Source organism: Strongylocentrotus purpuratus, unplaced genomic scaffold (assembly GCF_000002235.5).
Source record: "Strongylocentrotus purpuratus isolate Spur 01 unplaced genomic scaffold, Spur_5.0 spur5_scaffold_10, whole genome shotgun sequence".
NCBI classification, from domain to species: domain Eukaryota; kingdom Metazoa; phylum Echinodermata; class Echinoidea; order Camarodonta; family Strongylocentrotidae; genus Strongylocentrotus; species Strongylocentrotus purpuratus.
The window spans coordinates 25,769,660-25,793,620 of NW_022145595.1; the positions used below are offsets into that span (position 1 = coordinate 25,769,660).

Here is a 23,961-nt window from a genome sequence, read left to right on the forward strand (position 1 = left end):
TTTAGTCGAGCCCTGATGATACTCTGATGTATAGTATGTTCTGAAAATTACGAACCTATTGTGAATGACTGAGACATATACAATCAGAAGACATTCGCTGATTAACTAATCAATAGTAGCATGTTTTTTTAGATAGACTCTAATCAGATAGATAAGGCACTCAGACTAACAGCGTGTCCACACACAAAACAATTTATTCCGAAACTCTATAACGAAACGTCGTATAAAGAAACATCGTATAAATTTCAGAGTGTCCACACACAAGAAACATCGTATAAATAATCATCGTATAAATTCCAGGATGTCCACACACAGAAGAAAGTAATCCTGAAACTCTACAGCGAAATGTTGTATAGGTGCGCAGTTTGCTACTGCGGTCATGAAATGGAAGCGGAAATGAGAGGTCTGGTCTCCTTTCGCTCGAGATCACGTTAAGCCCCGCCCAGTTAGTTACACTAGTTACACTCCCCCTGTCCACACACAACATTTTCCGTGATTAGGCGTGATAAGGCGTGAATCTTTATTGAGTTTCAGTTCGAAACGATGCCCAAACCTGCATTTCGTTATATGACGTATCATTAGTGAGCGTCCACACACACAATTTCATCGTAAAACTATCGCGAAACGGTATCACTATCGCAAAACGGTGTAGCTAATCACGCCTAATCGCGGAAAATGTTGTGTGTGGACAGGGGGATTGTCTGCCAGTTTCACTGTACAGTGAAACCTGTTTATAAAGACTATTCAAGGGAGACAAGTGGTCTCCAACTCTCCATAGGCAGGTGGTCTTTGTATACAGGTTCCTTTGAAATATATTATTATATAAAGATAAATTAATAAAGGGACTTTGAAAGAGGGGTCTATGAACATTTACAGTGTAGGTGGATGGTCTTTCTGTAAAGGTTGTCTGTTAATATTAAGCAGGTTTGACTGTAATATTCTTCCTGGTTGTAAATCAGCATTTGTTTTTAAATGTTCATGGACCTCCGTAGAAAAGCAAATGAAAACATTAGTGTTAAGGGCACTGTCTACATGAACATGTAGAGTGTCTGTGAGGTACACTGTAATAGTTTGAAAATTCAGACACTTTGTTTTTACCTACTCCCCAAAACATACATGTACTAGACAGACTATGGGTATGCCTAAGCCTGGTAATGGCAAATAGGAGTCCATGTTTTTGTTTAAATTAAAGCTTGTGTGTAGGTTGTCTTACATAAATTAATGCATTGCTTGTTAAAGTGAAATTGAATTTTCTGAAGAATATCATTCAAAATTTGAAGTAATCAGGAGAAAGAGACCATATAGGAGCTAGTATGTTTTATATGTGTGTGTATAAAGCTCTGGAAAGTACTGTTAAAAGCAAAAATGTAAGAAAGAGTAACATATTTCTGTTTTAGGCCCACAGCAAATCATATCATACATATGTACATGTGTATTTACATTGAATTTAGTGTATGACATGTGTATTTACAGGTTTTAGCTCTTTGAATCAAAATGAGTATAAAAAAGGTTCACATTAAAAAAAAAATCATGAGCTACTGAATTGTTTGAATTAATGTACAAATAAATAAATAAAGCGCACACATGCCATACATGTACTGGCCCGGGTACCGGTATATGGGTAATCAGTATGTATTACCCGAAGGTCTGGATTATGAAGACTAGCAATCACCCGCATGCTAAATATATGTACCCTGCATGTTAGAGACGTACCCCAAGGATCAGCAGAAAAGGGAAATCATTAATAGAAGTTCCGTCTCCCACATGTCAACCTCTTGGCGCCGTGGTAATCTTGGTCACCGTTTTGAATCTCAGTAGGCCTGTCTTCACTAGCTCGAGATTGCCAAATATCCTGCTATTTGAACTATCCCGATCGCAAACTATCCAGCTAATTTGCCACTTCATCAGACCAAAGTAGCAATCAGCGGGATATTTGGTCGGGATTGGCATCCCAAGATATCTTGGGATAGTTTGCAAAATATCCAGCTATTTGTCCGGTGCGTCTTCACCAGACCGAACACCCGCACTATACGTGAATGCTGAGCAAAATATCTCGAGCTGATTTCTCATGGTCGAGTTTCAAGTTTTGAGGTCAAATCTCGAGCTGATGAAGACGCAATTTGTAACTTCAGGATTATTTCCCAAATCAGAAATGGGCTATTTGGCAATCTCGATATGATGAAGATGAGCCTAGTCTGAGCGTGCCTGTTTGTAGGATGCTGGCTCTATTTACACACCCTTTGCACAGGGTTCATTGGATTCCATTTATTTGCGTTCTGGTTGTAAAACAGCTGATAAAAAGTTGATTTCTGCAAATTGGTTACTGTTTTATGACTATATTTTTTAGATTTCTCAATTTATGCTACCATTCATTCTGTGGTTTCATAATAGGATCATTAAAACTGTTTCATTACTCTGTTTACAGGTGGTTTGATAATTGATTCTAAATTGGCTAATTTCACTGGCATTCAAAGTTTAAATGTCTTATACTGCTGAAATATTTGTTTAAAGGAAACAGTAGAAGGTACCAGACCAAGAGGGTAACCAAGAACTAACTGGGAGGGGAACATTAAGACATGAAGTGGCATGACACTGCAAGAGTGTACTAGGGTGGTAGAAAACAGAAATGTGTCAATCTCTGTTGCAATCAACCTCTGAGCTAGGAGCAGATAGTAGATCAGCATTCTGACAAGATTAATATGTGTGAATTCGATCTACATGTAAGCTGCTTGAAAAAAATTATGAAACCTTCTTTTAATAGAATATAGGTCTTTGTTTTCTGCAATATAAGCTACATGTAGATTGTCATGTTACTCCAATTCCACTAGTACAATTTAAAAAAAAACTTATAGTTTGTTAAATGAGTATTTGAATTACTTGATCATGTTGATCATTCATGCACCTGTGTAGTATGTACGTGTTCAAGTGTCAGCTTACAGTGTGTACACAATATATGGAAACTGAAAATAGGACAACTTTTTTAATGGATCAAACAAAATTTACATCACATGTGTAAGATAGTAATAACATACATCAGCGAGAGGAATTGACTGAACAGTCGGGTAATGCAGAGAAAGGGGACAATGGGGCCATTCTGAACAAATATACAACATTACCTCACCCTGTATAATATACATGTACATGCATGGCCCTCTTGCAGCTCTACTTTGGGTGCAGCCTTCAACTTTTTTAATGATGTTGTTTACATTTTCTGACATGAACAACACTGCTTGATCAACAATTATAACAGTGCCATTACAGATTCTTGAGAAAAACACATAAAAACAAGTTTACTCTTCATAAATTGTAAAGAGTTTCTGTACGCTATAGCTTAAATAAAAATAAAAATAAATTTTATATCAGGTGCATTCTTTACACATGGACATTAGAAAGATTTTCTATATTACAATGTACAGATTCTTTCTTATAGCAGAAGTAATCTTCTGAATAATATATAAGAGCTTGGCAGCTGAACTTCTTGGGTCATGTTATTAGGAATGTTATTAGGAAGAATGGTTTGGAAATTCTTACACTGACTGGAAAAATCTAGGGGAGGAGGATTAGGGGCAGAAGGAGGATTCTGTGAATAAGTAGCTTCAGGAGTGGGATTTCTGAAAGTGGAATTGATCTTGGGGAGAATGATTTACTTCATAGAACATGGGACATAGGGTTGTAGCGAGTAAAGAAGAAGAGGAATCTTCATAACAGATTCTCTGGAAATAAAACAAACTTTGACCTATTTGTTTTTCTTTTATTTTTCAGGTGCAGCCAATACGCTCCAGGCAGATGGCAGGCACCAAGCTCAACCACCATCAGCCTAACCATCATCAGTTCAACTATCATCAACTCAACTCACAGTTCTACCATGTCACTGTTGGAGATACACATTTCCAGATCCTCAAGAGATACAAGAACCTCAAGAGTGTTGGCAGCGGCGCCCAAGGTCTAGTCGTGTAAGTAGATTTTATTTGTACGACAATAGGCCTGTCTTTATCAGCTCGAAATTGCCAAATATCCTGCTATTTGAAGTTACTATCCCAATCGCAAATTATCCAGTTAATCTTCATCAGCCCAAAGTTGCCATTAGCGGAATATTTGGTTGAGATAATCATCTCAAGATATCTTGGGCTAGTTTTCAAAATATTCCGCTATTTGGCAAAATAGCCCGAAGACTCACACTATGCGTTGAGCAAAATATCTCAAGCTAAATTCTCGAGTTCGAGTTTCAAGTTTCGAGGTCAAGTCTTGAGCTGATGAAGACGATATTTGTAACTTTGGGATTATTTCCCAAATCAGAAATAGCAGGCTACTTGGCAATCTCGAGCTGATGAAGACAGGCCTAATTACCTTAATGATCATTACCATCGGGAATGTGGATCTTCTTCTAATCTAGTGACTGCTACATACAAAGTACTGCTAAATACTCTATCTACCCGTTCTACATTATCTGATGCTGATAGTTTTCTATACTTTGACTACTGCTACTGCTTTTACATGTACTTCTACCACGACTTTGACTACCACCACGACAACGATTACGACTACGACAATTGGCTATCTTTTTTACTGCCACTTCTACTCCTCTTTTGATTTTGATAGTTGATGTTTTTCATGTTGCTTTGGAAACCACTACCTCCACTGCAGCTTACAGATGTGCTTAAGTTAGATATGAATTAATAAACTCATGATGAAGGGCAAAGTCGTAATCCTGTAAGTGCTTGTTTCCCCTTCAAAATTGATGGTAATATCTTTGCTTCATGTGTCTGCTCTTCATCAGGTAGCAACAGCTTCCTTTTCTAACCTTCTTGATTTCATTGCAAACAACTGCAACTACCTGTACGCACTTGTCATGATTGTTATCAAATAAACTCAATCTTGTATTACTGCTGTTTCAGCGGTTTGTACTCCTACTGACTACTTCTACTACTTCTTTCTGTAATTTGTTTTGTTACCACTACTGCTGCTATAGCCCCAACCCTACCACAGCACCTACATGTACATATACCCTACTCATCACACCACCATTACCACCACCACTGCTACTGCTACTTTAAATACCAAAGTAATTGACCCTTCTGTAATTACTATTACCATGACTACAGCAGGGTAACATTTATCAAATATTCATGCCATTCCTGAAATTGTCATCACGTACAGTAGTACTTCAATTAGACTTGTTCATTTTAAATTGGGTAGAGCTTGTACTGTAGTTACTTGAATGAACTATTTGTGTCTATAGTCTAAATGGTATTGTAGGTCATGTTGATATATTCCAAAAGCATGTGAATCCTTTTTTCTAATCTTAAAGCCCCACTGCACTACTTATAGCTACTTGCGCCCTCTATATAGCAAACAATGCCTAATCGATGCCTGATCCCCTTTTTCTCATGTTAATTGAAAGCTGATTTGATGAGATAACCTGTCAGTGACCTTGCAGGGAGGTCTAATCTCCCTTGGCCAAACTAGTGCAGACAGGCTTTAAGTATCATCAAGACAGGTCTGTATCATTTGTCTTTTTTTATAATGAATCACAAATCCTTTACTCTTCCATTCTGCATTTTCTTGTTTTTCAGAGCTGCATATGATGTCCTCACAAACCAGAGTGTTGCTATCAAGAAGCTAAGTCGACCGTTCCAGAATGTGACGCATGCCAAGCGAGCGTACAGAGAGTATATCCTCATGAAATTGTGCAATCATAAAAATGTAAGTAACTAATAAAGAAAGGGGAAGCCCCATCGTCATAAATAAGAGATTTGGGTACCTTGCAGAACACCTGTTTTGTAGGAATATTTCTATGTACTAGACAAAGATCTGCCTTGATTTGTCTTTCAGTAATGATATTCTAACATTTCATGAAGATTTCTGATTAATATTATGGATTCACAGACTTAAATCTTGAACAGTGCTTTCATGTCAAATATTTTCATGTATTTAAGGGTAATTTATTACTCATAATGAAGTGTTTGATTTTGATTTGATTTAATTTGATTTATTTTTCCACTCAAATATCCACAAATTAAAATGACATATAAAACCATACATTATTACAATATATACTGTATAATGAACTATGATATTTGATTTGATTTTGTTGTTAACACATGTTATATACCATGTAAATTACACTAATTTTCATGGCCTTGCTTCAAAAATATGTATGTACTTTCTAAACGGACTTCAATATATAATAGAACATACCCAGGTCTGTATTTTATAAAGAGAGGGTTGAGTTCTGGGAAGAGGTGAAGAAAAAAATTGTGAGGGTTATCATTGTTATTATGCACCAATACTTATATGCCAGATGCATGATCAACGTTTTCTGATTCATTCCACACCGTTTCTTTCACAATGCAATTGCAGGACAAGAAATCAACTTTATCTTTAAGTGGCATTATATTACATGTATATTTATTCTTGCGAAAAAACCTTTGAAAATTATTTTCTCTCCTTCATTCTTCCAGATTATTGGTCTCCTGAATGTGTTCACGCCGCAGCGGACGTTTGATGACTTTGCAGATATTTACCTAGTGATGGAACTAATGGACGCTAGTCTGGTCCAAGTCGTTCAGATGGACCTGGACCATGAGAGGATCTCCTACCTTCTCTATCAGATGCTATGTGGCATCAAACACTTACACAGTGCAGGGATTATCCACAGAGTAAGTATGCCAGTCCCATATGTGCTTAATGCTGTTGGTAATGAAAGGCACCCTCTTAACTGCACCCTCAAGATGGGCTAATTTAATGGACTATCTAGGTGGTGGGTTAGTCACTTAATTAAGGACAAACCTGTCACGTTACTCTTTGATAGTGAAATAAAAATATGTGGGAGGAATATATCTGACCAATGTTATAAACCATATGTGATGGTCACAACAATTTTAATATGTGCTTTGAGAAGTCTTTCATCGTAATCAGAGAATCCATAGTTTCCATCAGTAATTTGTAGATACAGCCAGAAATGTGAAACTTCACTCTATGACTTCTAAATTTGCCAGTACCCATGGGCTTTAATACAGGGATCACCAGGTTCCTGCAGGCAGGGGTTAAAGTGACTGATCTAGGTTATTGTTGTGGCTCTGTAATCAGAGAGTTTGAAGGCTTTTCATGTATTGCATCTTGAGTGTGTCTTTTGTTGCTATCTTCCTACAGGACTTGAAACCCAGCAATATCGTAGTAAAGACAGACTGTTCGCTGAAGATCCTGGACTTTGGTCTCGCCAGGACAGCTAGTACTAGCTTCATGATGACCCCTTACGTCGTTACCAGGTACTACAGAGCACCAGAGGTCATCCTAGGCATGGGCTACAAGGAGAACGGTGAGTCTAGAACGATGAGGGAGCTCTAGTGATACTTGGAATTAAGAGGTCTTACGTAAAGAATGTTCTCAGTAAAAACTTGTACTGTTGGCGCTGCATTACTCCTCAAATATAATCCCTTCAGAGCTGTAGGTCCCTGGAATACATGAGGAAGTGACGTGCCTTCTTCTCAAATAAAATAGTTGATGATCATTGTTTGAGGTTTTACCCTATACCACCAAAAGCATTATCTTTGTTTTTGGACTGAGATGTGATTACAAAAATATAATGTGGCCTTTTGACAGATTATAAACATTTTGTAAACTTGTGGTCTCAAAAGTTGCAAAACTGCAGAAATGAGTACATTACCAAAAGATTTGTTCTAAACTGTGGTAGATTTGATTCAGTTAATACGATTCCAAGTTCCAGTGAGAATAGACTTCAAGAAAGTGATTGAATAAAGTGAAGAAGGGATTCGCAATGTGAAATAGAGTTAATAGAATCAGTTAGGATTGGGTGGCACAAGACCAACCTCCATACTGGCAGACTACCAGCTCTTGAGATACTTTTGATGTTTGTATGGATTGATTTTCTTTCTTTTTCACTTGTTTCAATTTGATGGTAACAAAGTTTTTTCTTTCTCTCTGCTGTATAGTTGATATCTGGTCCATAGGCTGTATATTTGGTGAGATGATCAGAGGACAAGTGATGTTCCCCGGCTCAGATCGTATCCTTTCACCAAAATCAAAATCAAAATCACATCAACTTGAAAAGCAGCATGTGTTTTTATCAAGTCTCAAGCTTTATTTCAATTCAAATCCATAAAAAACAGAAAATACTGATTATATACAATATAGAAAACAGAGAACACATACAAAATGGAATCATGTCTACAAATATACCTGAATTATACAAAGTTAATCAATAGAAATGAATTGGGGAAACTGCAAATAAAACCGTAAGGTTCTGACGAGGCAGTACCTGTTATTAAAAGATACATACAAGTTTAAACAGTTGCCTATAAAAAATATAACAATAACAAAATAGACGGAAGGATTTTTAAATTTTGTATTTAAAAGAGTTAAAAGTGTGTAGAATCATGAATATCTCTGGGGAGAGAATTCCAAAATTTTAAATTGTTAATAGATCAATGATTATGAAACAAGGAGCTCATGCAATTCAAATACAATTTCATTTGATCAAATCTCTCTTAGTGTACCTTGTCATAGGGGATGAATTGGGAGTTATTGCTTTTGGTAATTCAATATGGAAAGATCTTGCGTAGAGAAGCTTTAAAGCACCACTGCACTACTTATAGCTACTTGCGCCCTCTATATAGCAAACAATGCCCAAGTGGTACCCGTTGATCCCCCATGATGCACTTTTTCTTATGTTAATTGAGAGCTGATTTGATGAGATAACCACCTGTCAGTGACCTTGCAGGGAGGTCTAATCCCTCCTGACCAAACTAGTGCAGCGGGGCTTTAAACGGAAATTCAACCTTGATAGCAAACTGCTCTAGAGAGGAAAGCAGAAAATCAGAGAAGTAGACTGGTGAAAGTTTGAATGAAATTATATATTATCAACTAATAGGAATAATATTCTGAAGCAATCATCTACCAGAAAAGGATGAGAAGTCTAATGAAATGAACAACACTTTTATTTCCTTGACCCTGAGACTGACCTTCAGACATTGACCAATGGAACAAGATCGCTGACCTCCTAGGGACCCCAACGGACATTTTCCTGAGCAGACTCCAACCCATGGTCAAGCAGTACGTTGAGAACAGGACAAAGTGTCCGGGCTATTCCTTTGAGATGTTGTTCCCTGATGAACTCTTCTACCAAGCTGAGAGCAGTACGGAGAAGACCAAACTGTGTGGTAGGTAACCTCACAACTGGGGAGTGTTTCACAAAGACTAAGATCAACTTAAGTTGGACCTAACTATGGCAGGCCATTCATGCTACTAGTTGCTCGCATCATTGGTCTCTCAATTATGATCTTTAGATAATATTTTTTCCTACAATAATAAAGTATTAAAAAGTGTAAATTCTGTAACAACGATTGGTACGTCCCTTGAGAAACCACTGCCAGTAAATGATGAGAGAAAATAGTGGCATGAACGGCCTGCCATAGTTAAGTCCAACTTAAAGTCAATCTTAATCTTTGTGAAACACTCCTCTGCACACACTATACGATCGTCCTGCGATCCGTTCCTGAAGAAAATGGCAATTGTATTAGATAGGAAATCTAAACAAACGTCATCTTTCCGATTTAGCTCCTTAGTAATGATAAGAATACCAACAACCAGGATTTTAGTGCATTGAACTCTTCTAATCAGAATAAAAGCTTTATATGAAATTGCACTACTGGACTAGCTTCACTAAATACTGGGCCGATTCGGCTTTTCATCTTCCAAGGAAGCATGAAATCCCTTGAAATTAAATTTTCTTATCATATGACTAGTCAGATTCTTGGTCATTAAGACTTTACATGTTCCTAACAAATGCTCTTGCAAATTATTCCAAAATTAGATCGTAGTCATATTGGTGTAGTGTGTGGTTGGTTTTAGACACAGATAGCCATTGATTTAATGTTAATGGCAAGGGTTCTTATCCCACCGCTGCCACCATAATGAATGAGTATGAACTCTTGACAGTACTCATCTTTTTTTCCTAACCTAGCCATCCTAGCGCTGCATATTAATATTTGAATATTTACGCTGGTGGAGATTACAAAATTAATCGATCAGATTCTGGACTAACCAGTATGTCGCAATGATTATGGACAAGTTACGACCTGGGTAGTCATTCGTTTACGGTAAGCCTTTCAATTTTCTCGAGATGCCATTTGTTTTAAGTAAACATAGCTTTGCACTTGTAATTTTTGTATGAAATCTCATTATTTTATAAATTATCACACCAGATTCTGCGTGCGTGCGTATCATGAATATTTATGACAAGCGCATGACGTATAAGTTCCTTTTGAGCCAATCATATGCAATGGTAGGATGGCTAGGTTCTGGTGCTCCATTATTATTACCCAGGCTTTAGCATGGCTGCCATAACAGCGCTCAAGCATTTTAAGGAATTAATTCCTGACGTCTACCCATTTACCTCACCTGGGTGGAGTGTGGCAAATTGTAGATTAATGTCTTGCCAAAGAACTTAAGTGTTGCATCAGGGATTCAAATGCTGTACCTTGTGGTTCACAGCCCGGAGACGTATCCACTGGACCACGACACCTCTAATAGATATCCAACCACTGTCACCAACCTGTGGTAAGAGAGAGTGACATGAGAAAAAGACTCTTCGCACAGCGTTTTAGTGTTAGCATAGTTAGCCATGTTGCAAGTGTTGTTTATTGCCTTTAAATACAAACTAATCATTTCTACGACATGGGTTTATATGAAACTGTTCCCACAATGTTGGAATAAGATATATTGACAATGAAATGAGGGATTAATGTCCTCATGGTTGGTAGTCATGTTGAAAGGATTTTATTGTATTGTTGCCAGTGACTTTCCCAACAAATTTTAATGTCAGCTTAAACATTAACTGAAAAAAACTTTGAGAATTGTCCAGATTTATGTAACAGTATGTATATATCTTTTCCATTACAGTTGCACAAGCCAGAAATCTGCTCTCAAAAATGCTCATCGTGGACCCCGAACAGAGGATATCAGTTGATGAAGCTCTTCAGCACCCCTACATCAACGTATGGTTTGACCCAGGAGAAGTGTATGGAGTAAGTATGAAGGGACTATACCATTATTTTGAGGGGAGATCAAATTGATTTTTCAGGTCATTGTTTAGCATATTTAACTGTACTGTTATGGTTTTAAAAAGTGATTTTTATAAAGCCTTTGATTGTGCAACTTCTCTGTTCTGGAAGCCAAGAAAAATTGAAGTTTGATCAAATCTTGAAAAAATGAAATATAGTCAAACCTGTCTATAGCGACCACCCAAGGGAAATACAAAACATGGTCTTTATAGACAGGTTTCTTTAGTACATGTTTTAATGAGAAACCATTTTCAAGGGAAACAAAAAATGTGGTCTTTGTAAACAGGTGATCACTAAAGCTGGTTTGACTGTTTATGTTACAAGCTACCTGTTGTCATGCTGATGTTTATTTTCATATTCCAGTAAAACAAAACTTGTTTTCACAAGTGGTGTAATTTTGTAAAGGAAAGGCCTCAACTGTCTTTTTTTTAGGACATGAAAGTCGTGGGTTGCTTTGGTATTCTTTTCTTACGATTTACGATTGCCTCTTCCATTCCGTTTTTTTCCGTTTTTTTTTTTTATATAGCGCTCAATACACCGATCCTTCAATGTGCCTAAGCGCTTTACAGATATATTATTACCCCGGTCATCGGATTCAGGCTTACTTGCAAACAATGTGTGCACATTTTCCACTCCCTGGGGAGCATTCCAGCCAGTTGCCATTTTACAAGCGCACACTTCTCATAAGTCATGTTGTTTTTCTCTTTTATTTACAGCCTCCTCCAATTCCTTATGACCATTCAATAGACGACGGCGGTGATCATATATTAGAAGAATGGAAAGGTAAGCTTTATCATTCATATTTAGAATCAAGAAAAAAAAAGCGTGATATGCTCATGCTTGTGTTTCAGGCTTTTGAGCACAATATCAACTATTAGATCATTATTGTGCGGTGCATATCGAGGGGTCAGTGACACAAAGACGTAACTCCATTTTGGCCATTTTTAGAACAAGTGGTTTATGTGTCACTGAGCACTGGGTCTTAAGGAGTTAAGTCTGTTTCACTATCCATTGACTTCAATGGGGTGTTGGGTGGAGTTAAGTCTTTGTGTTTCCTCGAAAGCCCACATTTTTCTGAACATTTTTTTATCGAATACTCATTTTAGCAAAATATGGAGTTACGTCTTTGAGTCACTGAACCCTCGATATACACTTTTGACTTTAATTCAATGGACAAGAGGGGTCATACATTAGAACAGTGGAAAGGTAAGCTTTATCATTCATATTTAGAATCAAGAAAAAAGTGTGATATGCTCATGCTTGTGTTTCAGGCTTTTGTGCACAATATCAAACTATTGGATAATTATTGTGCGGTGCATATACACTTTTTTCTTTAATTCAATAGACGGGACTTCACACCCTATAGAAGAGGAGAAAGGTAAGCTTCATAATTCATATTTGGAACCAAGAAGAACGTGTTTCAAGTTTCAAACTGTTTTATTTGTTCCACATTTTACAGAAAATATAAACATACATATAAAATAAAAAATCATACAATACAATTGTAGTATAAATGAGCACATCTCAATGATTCTCAATTCATATAATAGATTAAGTAGAATGTGAGGAACCTATTAAAAGCAATACTTGTATAACATAGGTTCCTGAATGCTGAATGATATGCTCATGCTTGTTTTTTTAGACTTTTGAGCACAATCGGGGTTGGCAATTTCCTCCCTGGGTGGGAACTACTGGGAAATACCAGGGAAAAACGGGAAATACTTGTATGCATGCCATTGAAATTGTGTAATATAAAATAGCAAACATAGCAATCTGACCATTAAACACTTTTAAAATGTTTCTTGGTTGTTATTTTCAATAACTGTATGGGTTTATTAGATTGCTAGTTTGGATACACTATTCATATTTTAAACACAAATTCAAGTTATGTTGCATCACCTTCTCTTGTTGGTTTCCCATAAACTGTCAATTTCCTGTCGCTATATACATGTACATGAGTGAATACCATATCATATAGAAAGAAAATTTGCTAATTTGAAATGTTATAAATCAACATGCAATGAAATATGAATTATGGAAAAGTACATAAATGTGAATGGTCAGGCTCCTTTTACAATGGCCCCATCCAAATTGTTGTATGCTGCATGAATGTTTACAAGCTGTTAAAATCAAATGCCCATCTTTGACATAATACACAGTAGTGTAAGGGATGGACCTCTATAGCATTGGTAGATTAGGGGCAAGGAGGCACAATGGCCTGTGCCCCCCCCCCCCCCGAAATTTAAATGACATACAAAGGTACATGAAATGAAATGAAATTGTATGTGAAATAGCAAACTGCAATCTAACTAAATTTTATCAAAAAATCAAACACCCATCTTTGATGAAGACACACACATTACTATAAGGGAGGCAGGGACTTCTATAGCATTGGTAGATTAGGGGGAAGGAGGAGCAATGGCCCATACAAAAGTGCACAAACCACAACATGTACCCCCCCCCCCCTGCCTTTTAAAAAATATTTTAGAACCCATAAAAGGTACCTAAATAATGTGCTTTTAATTATCGGTCTTGTTGTTGTTGTTGTTGTTGTTGTTGTTGTTGTTGTTGTAATTATTATAGAAGTCATTTACTGAAGACCAACCCTTTCCCATGTATACAAAGTAGGGCTTGGCATTATCATGTCCCTTTGCTCAATAGGACGGACATATACATTTAGGACAATTGCTATGTATACACACAAATCCAGAAGTGCCTCTTTGAGTGATTGCCTAGAATGGAAAACTGAAATGATGCGATTTTATTATTATTCTTCTTATTGTTGTTGTTGTTATTGTTGTTGTAGTTGTGTTTATTATTATTATTAATGTTATTACTATTATAATCATCATTATATTACAATTATTATTATTTTATTATTATTTTTATTATCATTAGTTTTATTATTATTATTATCAAGGGATGCTGATTATTCTTTAGGATGGATTTTGCCTTTTCTATTATCCTATTTTGACATGATCTCTAAATTGTAATTCTTGTTCTATTATCTTCTCGGCCTGTCTGTCTGTCCTCACCATTCATAATGGACAATTCATGTCCTGAATACTTGAATATTACCAGGACGTGTACACTTAACATGTTTATTTCAAGAATTCCAATGAATTCCAATGCAGTCATATATTTCTCATAAAGAAGATTTGTTGAAAGTTAATTGAATTGAATTTGAATGACTTCGAAAAGTCAAAACTATATTTCCCACTGCCCATTTCAATAGCTTCAACATACCCATTCATCATTCAAACATTTGTATGACCCCCTACCTATCATTGAATCACTGATTTCATTGTTTTTTGTGTTTGATAATGATTCTTGCCCAATAATCTAAACGTCCTAAGAGTTTTTAATTATTTAAAATATTGTTTTTTGAGTATTTCCACGGTATTCCCCAGTATTTCCTGTTTTTGTCACATTTTGCTGGGCAACCCTGACACAATATCAACTATTGAATAACAATTGTGCGATGCATATACTCTTTTTTCTTTCATTCAATAGACGAGAGGGAGCACACATTGGAACAGTGGAAAGGTAAGCTTCATTATTCATATTCGGAATCAAGAAAAAAGCGTGATATGCTCATGCTTGGTTTTCAGGCTTTTGAGCACAATATCAAGTATTGGATAACAATTCTCACTATTACCAATACCCCAAAATGCTCAGGTGTAGTTCGACTCTTCAATGTAATTTTGAGCCACTTACGGGACTGACACTGTACGGTGCATGGGTGCGGCGCGCAGGCGTTTCATGTATTATGCATGTGCAATATACGTATCTGAAAGCTATTTCTAGACTCCTCTCTTGACTGCTGCTACTGACTTCCTTGGATTTGTATACAAGTCCATGATAGTTCCAGAATGCATGTCCATCATTTCGTAATTGTTGCCGCTAACAGAGTCGCAATCGTGCAGTTATTTTGAAATTGTCTTGCCTTCGGAGCAAAATTTTTCCAAGATGCAGGCTGTGCAAAGTATCTTTGGATTTTCTCTCTTCTAGGGATATCTCTGAACGTTTTTTCATTTATTTTCTTGCGACCAGCACACAACAGATTCATAGTATCGCACTATATATTACAACCGACTATTCAGTTTATACAAAATACTTACCATATCCTATTAAAAAACCAAAGACGAGGTGAAAGGTACCACTAACCAACTATTGCAATGCATATAGACAGATAGGCGGTGACTATAAGCTGGCCCCGCTGTAGCGCCGCACTGTGCCACACTGGCCGAGACCAGATGAGCACGATACAGCCGCATGAAGTAGACCGGAAGCGACTAAGGCTGCGTTTATGCTTGATTGTGAAGGTAGAATGAGCGATCTGAAACGCACATCGTAAACGCTCATCGTAATCGCAGTTCCACGGTGTACTGTTTATGCTCACTTCTCTGGCTCCTCCAGGCAATTCTCCCTGTGTGGCCTTAATTGGCCTTGCAGCTGGATTCGCAACCTGCACTGTGCATGCTACGTAGACCCACTAGAGGTCAGTGCGTTGACCCCATTTAAAGGCGTTTACAAATTGTAAACGCATCTTTTTGTGAGTTTACGATCAGCGATCGTGATCGCCGTTTTTCGGTGATTCTACAAAAGTGAGCATTGACGCAACCGTGTTTTAAACTAAACGCGTAACAGATGCCTGATTCTGGCCAGAAAAGGTTAAGCATAAACACGCCCTTAGTCAACAAGCTTTCCCAAAGTACATTTGAAACAGGGGCATGAAATTGACATCATGGCATTTGGGGGTATAAACGAGAATTGTGCAGTGCATACACACTTTTTTCTTTCTTGCTATATAAAAAGACCAGCTGTTTGTTTGTTGGTTTTTGTTGTTGTTGTTGTTGTTGTTGTTGTTTTTTTTTTTGGGGGGGGGGGTCATTTCGATAGTGTTTTTCATTGAAACCTAGTTATTGCGCTTTACAAATGAATATTATTATTATTATTAAACCTGTAGGAAAGGTTTAAGGCACCTTAAAGAATAACCTACAATATGTACTTAGTTTTGTGAGAGAGCCAGGAGGGTGTAATCTACATATCTCTTTAGAAGTGGAGAGGTGTATCTGTGATGTCTTTCTGTTTTCATTCTATTGTTCAAAAAAGATGATGAATGTTCCCTACCAATCAAAACACATTACCGGTAGACCAAATGGGAATTAACCCTTCTCAATACAGTTCTTCCAGACATATCCCCACAATCCTTCAGCAAAGAGAATACAAGGCATGTGTAGATGATGCATTTTGGTAGATCATATAGAAGAGTAACGTACACAGTCCAACATAGTCTGCTGAGAGCCAGAAGGGTGTCATCTAGGGGTACCAGGGGGGTGTTTCACAAAGATCCTAAGTCAAACTTAACTCTCAAGTTGGACTTCAAACTTATGGAGAGCCATTTGTAGCCTTAAAATACAATATATTCAAAAAGCAAAAATACAAGTATTTTAGACTTTTCATAAATTCCTCATCAAGAACATGAAATATCCTTGATAATAGAAAATATGAATGATTTAATTCAACATGTTATGCCTTGTAAAATAAATTTAACAAAATATTTTCAAAGATGCTAACGGCTTTCCATAATTGTTTCGTCCAAATTAAAGATAAGTTCAACTTCAGATCTTTGTGAAACACCCCACAGTTTAGATAGTTATCTGTGACGACTTTCTCTTTCGTTCCATTTCACAGAGCTGATGTTCAAAGAGGTGATGAATGCGATGTACCAGTCCAACTCTATAATCCTGGATCCTGTGAATGATCTGATGTCAAAAGAGAATGGGCATGAGGAGCAGCACCATCTAGGTATGTATTTCACCATCATCATCATCATCATCATCACCTACGTTAACATCATCAGCATCATTGTCATCATCAATATCATTATCATCATCATCATCATCATCATCTTCATCTTCATCATTATCATCATCATCATCATCATTATCATCATCATCAATATATATTATTGTCATCATAATAAACAACATTACCATCATCATCATCATCATCATCATCATCATCATCATCATCATCATCATCATCATCATCATTGTCATCATAATAAACAACATTACCATCATCATCATCATCATCATCATCATCATCATCATCATCATCATCATCATCATTGTCATCATGATAAACAACATTATCATTATCACTATCATCATTGTCTTCATAATAATTGTCATCATCATCTTCATATTAAATGACATGATCATTATCACTATCATCATTATTATCACCATCATCAATAGCATCATCATACATTACCATCACTTTCATCAATTACATGAACTTTTATTTTCTTGGTTATTGATGATAGAATAGATTTTTTTCCATACAGGGGTTGTATAGAAACATATTTCCAATAAATGTAGGTAGACCTACTTGCTTGCCAATATATATATCTTATGGTATCCCATATAAAACACATTATTAAATTGTGTCTTTGGAAATATGGTTTTTATGACAGTTAATGCGATTCAACTTTGACAGTTACTTAATGGTTTCCCATATAAAACACATTATTGAATTGTGTCTTTGAAAATACGGTTTTTATGACAGTTAATGGGATTCAACTTTGACAGTTACTTGACAGTTTAAACAATCTCGATCTTTATCAGTAACATTTGTAAAAGGCATGCTTTTTATATCCTCTCTCTCCCTCTTTCTCTCCTTCCAAATCTCCTTTATATCTCTACCCCCCCCCCCCATCCATATCATAGACCATAGACAAGGACAACAACAACAACAACAAGGACAAGGCAGGAATTCAAGTAGTAGAAGCTACCTCAAAGGTCACACCCACTGCGACCAGGGGGAGGAGCTTCAAGGAGCCACCTCAGGGGCAGGCCCCGCCCCCATGGCAGCCGCAGCAGCAACAGCAGGAGCCGTCTCGAAGAGGTAGCCAGGAATGACCTTTCACCTTTGACCTAGGACCGAAGCCATTGCCACAACCCCTCCATGTAACTCTCAAAAACTCTCTGTTGTTACGCTCCGTTGTTACGCTATCTGTCACTCCGCGAGAGCACCAGATGTTTAAACATGGATTGTCGTTCATTTTATTTTGATTCTCTTAATATTCCTGCCTTTTCCTCACAGGTAGTGTAATGCGTGGATGAATATTGCACTATTCTGATGCTAGCCAGCGATGGAATTATAAAATGTGCTCTATGCTTAGTGCATAACAGTGCTATACACCTGAGTATCTTCTGGTTCAAAGCTGGCTTAACTATGTAGCTCAAGCCATATTATAAATAATAATGAAATAAAATGCTTATTAAGCTCACTTTGCATGGGTAGAAAGATGCTTGAGTTTCTTACCACGGGAGTGGGAGACTCGTCAACTCTTAAGTTTTGGCCTCTGTAAGTTTGGATAAATTTTAATCACACAAAGTCACATGTTCAAAACCTAGACTTCATTGTATTTGTTAGATGGCTAGAGATGTAAAACGGTTCCTCAGACATTGATGCACATGATATATACACCTCTCTGAAACGCCAATTTATCATCAAAACCTACTGAAATAAACTGAATGGGAAAAAGATATGCTGAGAAGCAGAAGAGTGTTGATTCATATTCCTTAGCATTGGGTTATACTTATTGCCCTTTGGTTTTCAGCGGACAAAAAGACATTACAAAGAAGACAAAACTCCTTGGGAAACTTAAAAATTACTTTTCGACCAAGGTGTATCCATTCCTAAAATCTTCTGAAGAGCTTATAACTTCATCAAGTATTTTTCTTATGAAATGAACTTTTTTTAATAAGATTTAGGATTAGGAGTGAAAGCTTTTTCACAGGTTCACATTAATGTCTCCATGTGTCGAGATGGTTAAAAACCATCCTTTATTTCGCCTCCCCCTGTAACGTCCCCTTTTTAGTATGACCTGCTAGCAGCAATGGCTCAGTGGTAGAGCAATGTGTCTTGTCATCAGAAGGTCCCAGGTTCGATGTGGTAGTGCCCTTTGGTAAGGCACTAATCCTCATCACCAAATCCTTTGTAAAGGTTTGTAAAGCCATAAGCTCCTTTCGTCGCTTACCTACAAGCATAAACTTGCTTTCTGAGCAGTCAGGTTAAATGAATCGGTAAGCACAGTGATTAATTTAGTAAACGTGAGCTGTTCTTTTTTTGTAATAGCGCTGGCTAATATCTCGCATTGCAACATGTATTTGACTGTATTTAATGAATGAATAAGTTGACTGAAATTCTTTTCTTAGCACTGAAAGCAAACTTTCTGAGGTGCCTTTTTTACATTAACATGAGGGGTTCGTGGAAGAAGGTCGTAGGCAAAGACTGTCATTGTAAGGTCCAACAGCATGGTCTCCGTTAAATCCGTAACACCTTTCTGTTTTTCTTATTTTCATTGCTACAGAGTCGTTTGGAATCCTTGCTACTTTTGCAAAAGTAGCATCTATGTTTACAATATCATGTACTAATGAAAAAGGAAGAAGAAATAGGAGATATATATATCTCTCAATTGATATAAGAATTGCTGTTCTAAAGTTGTATGTATACAAGAGAAGTAATAACTATTATTATGCTATAAGAGTAAAAACTAGAAAGCTTTGTAAATATTGTTGATAGAGAAAAGAAAGGGGAAAGCTAAGTGTGCGTAAAGTCTTCGATAGTGAATAAAAAAATGCTAAACTGCCGGGTGGAAAATTGCCAAGGGGCTTGATGTTGCAAAGTGTGTAAATGTGACAAGTTTTGTCTGTTTTTTATTTTTATTTTTAAGTTATGCATTGATGTTGTCATGGAGAGCGAAAAAAAGAAATTATAGAAATCATGATGTACTTGTTTAAAATGCGTCGGGTTGCACCCGTTATATGGTGTTTATCTTTGATCATAGGTAAGTTACTCTGGCGTGAATCGAAAAAATATATGGAATTTGAATTTCAATTTTTATAAGTCAATACAAATTGGGATAATCATAGTTTGATACATTGTTCAATTTTTTGGAGACTATGTTCCCCAGGGTTTTTTTCATCCATTAAAATTGGAGGAAAAAAAACACTTTTAAGATGCACAAAAGGAACTTGAATCATTCAACAACTATTGAAAACTCTCCCATCATCATCATCATCATGATTATCGTTCAGACAATAATCATGAGAATGGTTCTGCTACAGCAGGCTTGTAGTATTAAAGTAGCGCCAAGCATTTTGAACTCTCCATTATCGCTTGTGACAAGGGTATGCATTCACACTGTGTGAGCGAATGCATTCACACCGTGTAATTAACAAGCAGGGGGGGAATATGTTTGTACTACGATTTTTTGTCTAGGTTGTATATATATCTGTTTTATGTGAATGTCTACTCTTTGTCCTGTGTGAAGTCATGAGGCCTGTTCCCACTTCTCCTTGACGCTGTGCTGCCAAGCATGAATGTAAACAGCCCCATGCCAATAGCATTCCATAAAGTCACCACAGCGACACAGCCATTTATAAAACCGCCAATGTCACGTTAGTTTAGCCATGTGTGAATGACCATCCATTCCTCAAGGTAGGATTGTTGTTGTGGTTATCTATATCAATATTTCCGAGAAAGAATGTTTTAGTACCAGCCAATAACATCACTCCAAGGTTTGTTTGTTTTTTAAAATTGAAAAGTGAAGTAAAATGATGGTTCTGATAGTACACATGGCTTTTAGGTCAAGTTCATATTCCAAGCCATTAGGAACTTTGTACAGGGGACACATTTTCCCTCCAGTTGGAGTCATGTTTGATGATATCCACAGTGCTCCTTTTAAAGCTTATTTCTACTAAAGGGTTTAAATTGAGATTTTTCCAACAAATGAAAATCAACATCACTCTGCTAGTAATCCCTCACTCTTAATTGTTCATGATTTAAGGTTGTCTTTTTTTCCCTCAGACTTCACCAATGCTCTTCTTTATGCCAGTCAGTGCTTGGATTCTGAGAGTAACCTTGTACATGAAATCTTGCTTGGCAGCTCAGCGTCAAAGAAAAATGGGAAAAAACTCTATGATTATACCCTTGAGTTTAGCTATTGAAATTCATATCATACAATGTTTTCTTGTGGAAACTGGAAAGAAAAAAATATCTATGAATATTCTGTACAAAATTATCTCCATTGTGAATAGGTTTTGTGTATGTATAAACAGATTTTTTGCCTCTTGTATGGGCAAGATTTTTGCGTTGAGGTTTGAAAAGGATGAAAAATTACAAAAATAAAGAGGTGTGTTGCTTCATATCAACGTATTCTTTATCATTTCTATAGAGTGTTAAGATTGTAGGAATCCCAGTACATAAGAAATACAGAAAAGAAAAATGAAAGTATGATTATAATTATTATTATTATGATAGTGGTAAAATTGTGAATATTTGAACCTACAAAAAAAATCGAATGTTTTGTGAATGTGAAAAATTGAAATGCAGAGAGGTTATGCATTATTTTAATGAAAACCTAAATTTATTTTTATTTCTTGTTTTGAAATTTGAAAATAGATGCCTTTTTCTTGTTTGCGTTTGGAGGTGAAGCAAGAATAGAAGGCCTTTTTGGTATCAAAATACAGTCATAATAAATCAACTTTATCCAGGTTTATAAAGAAAATTCCAGGGAAATTTAAGTAATCCATGATATATGGGTGCATGCTGGTTTATTTTTCACCCGTCACAGACACATGTAATTCAGTCTCATTCTTGCTTCATCTCTGAACATTTGTATCAAATGTACTTAATTTGATATCTTTCTTACTCTCTCTATATCTAACTTTCTCATTCTTTAATTTTCTCTTTCTACCATCTTCTTTGACTTTATAACATTCTTTATTGCTCAATATACGTTTCCTCTAAATTTTGTCTTTATTTTCCAAGGTTTTATTTTCCTTGTAAAAGTAAGTCTTTAATCATGTAAAAAGAAACAAGATTTTTTTCTCCATAATTTATTGGTCATATGTGAAATACTGTTTACGTGGTGTCCCTCATAATGTTCAAATAAAATTCAGTTACAAGAAAAAATGTTCTCATTCTGGCTGTTTTTTAATATATTTATTTTGTTTGTTTGCGACACTTGCAAGACTTTTGTTGATTCATCACTAGGATAAAGATGTACCGAGTAATAATATGGCATAATGATTATTAATTATTTGCCATGTGATGATTCGTGATTGGTTGATCAATCAGTTGATTGAATAATCGATTGGCTGATTGATAGATTGATTGGTGGATTGATGGATTTATAGATTGGTTTATTGAATGATTAGTTGGCTGGTTGATTGTTTGATGGATTTATAGACTGACTAATTGATTGATTGATTGACTTATTGATTGATTTGATGTGATAGAACTATTGATTGATCGATTGACTAATTGAGCAAATGAATGATTGATTAATTGATTGTTTTGATTTTTTTTTCATTTGATTGATTTATTGACTGATAAATTGCTCTGATTAGATTTGATTTGAACTATTTATTTCCTGATGGATTGATTGATTAAAATAGCGAGCTCAGTAAACTGGCGTTTCTTCTTATGATTTGCCGCGACACATAGGATTACCCGGCCTGTAAGTTTAATTGAGCTTCAACTTCAAGATTCCTCTGAAATAATACCACGTCTTTTGAGACCTGTATCATACCATGAATGATTATTATATAAACCTATGTTTTTCCAACAACGTTCTATTTTTGTTGATGAATCAGGCAGCACTTGCTGGAAATAAAGAAGCAGGTAAATTGTGGTGAGCAAAAGCGACACCACATCAAAGACGAGAATTAGTTTATGACGAAGTAGTTAACCAAAATGGTGTCATATTCGACGGGGAAGGCCGCCAGTCGTTTACCGCACAAAATGATGATTGTAATGTTTGTTTCATGACAATCGATATCACTAAAAAATAATAATTGTTATCGGATTTGTTGTTTAGGTTACCTTCGTATCTGATTACAATTGTGCCCCAAATAAGAGCTATATTGTGGTAGCTTAATCTCCTCAACCCCCCCCCCCACCCTCCGTTTCATCCTTGCTCCACAAATAGATTAAGAAACGCCCTTTTTAATATAGAGTAAAATGAATCAAAATTATATTTTATTTTCCATATAATGACATTCTACAAAAAGGAAAGGTTGAAAGTGCTTGACTCCCCCCCCCCCCCGCACTTGGCTACGCCAATGATGGCATGGAAACACCCGTAGTGCCCCCATCTACCTTGATATTACCACGGACTAGATGATTCCCTGAACAGAGGGCTGTGCACTAGGGTAGAAGAACAACTGCTTTTTCTTTTTTGGAGATATTCGTCATGGGTGTCCCCCTGGGAATGATTGGGCGAATCCCCCTTCCTCTTTCTCTCTCCCCCCCCCCCCCACACACACACACAAAATAAAATCCCTCCCTCTTTCTTGCTCTCTCTCTCTCTCTCTCTCTCTCTCCCCCTCTTTTTCTGATTTTCTGTCTTTTTGTCTGTCTCTCTGTCTATCTCACTCCACTTTCTCTCTCTCTCTCTCTCTCTCTCTCTCTCTCTCTCTCTCTCTCTCTCCTTCTCTCTACTATCTATCAACTAAATCTGCTTCAGAAAACTGAACTATACATAGAGAGAGAGAGAGAGAGAGAGAGAGAGAGAGAGAGAGAGAGAGAGAGAGAGAATCGTGTTCACCTGAAGAGCGATGAAGAGAGGGAGAGACATAGATGAAAATACAGACAGAGAGAGGCAGAGAGAAATAAAGAGCCGACCAGTACGTGAAGGGTTGTTCCTATATTTCGTAACTAATCTTTCTTTTTGGTCAAATAAACTTATTTTGGGCAATGACGTTATGAGTGACTCAAATCCCTCTGTCTGAATAGGACCAGCTGGAGATTGGAAGGTAGAAACAATGATTTCATCTTTGGGGAAATGGAAAACGACAAA

At 36.7% G+C, this 23,961-nt stretch overlaps 1 protein-coding gene across 2 annotated transcripts in view; it reads left to right on the forward strand.

Moving 5' to 3' along the window:
* LOC580919 (stress-activated protein kinase JNK) overlaps nt 1–22,073 on the forward strand; it is a 50,310-nt gene extending 28,237 nt beyond the window's left edge. Inside the window, exons 3-14 of one of the 2 annotated variants that reach the window (XM_030979896.1) lie at nt 3,763–3,953; nt 5,574–5,703; nt 6,462–6,659; nt 7,153–7,318; nt 7,953–8,024; nt 8,988–9,179; nt 10,921–11,045; nt 11,798–11,864; nt 12,427–12,459; nt 14,595–14,627; nt 16,779–16,892; nt 17,819–22,073. In XM_030979896.1, coding sequence (XP_030835756.1) covers nt 3,787–3,953; nt 5,574–5,703; nt 6,462–6,659; nt 7,153–7,318; nt 7,953–8,024; nt 8,988–9,179; nt 10,921–11,045; nt 11,798–11,864; nt 12,427–12,459; nt 14,595–14,627; nt 16,779–16,892; nt 17,819–18,000 — 1,479 coding nt within the window. In that variant the 5' untranslated portion in view covers nt 3,763–3,786 and the 3' untranslated portion in view covers nt 18,001–22,073. The remainder of the gene's footprint in view (nt 1–3,762; nt 3,954–5,573; nt 5,704–6,461; nt 6,660–7,152; nt 7,319–7,952; nt 8,025–8,987; nt 9,180–10,920; nt 11,046–11,797; nt 11,865–12,426; nt 12,460–14,594; nt 14,628–16,778; nt 16,893–17,818) is intronic. The other variant, XM_030979898.1, reaches the window with a different exon arrangement.
* The last annotated feature ends 1,888 nt before the right edge of the window (nt 22,074–23,961 follow it).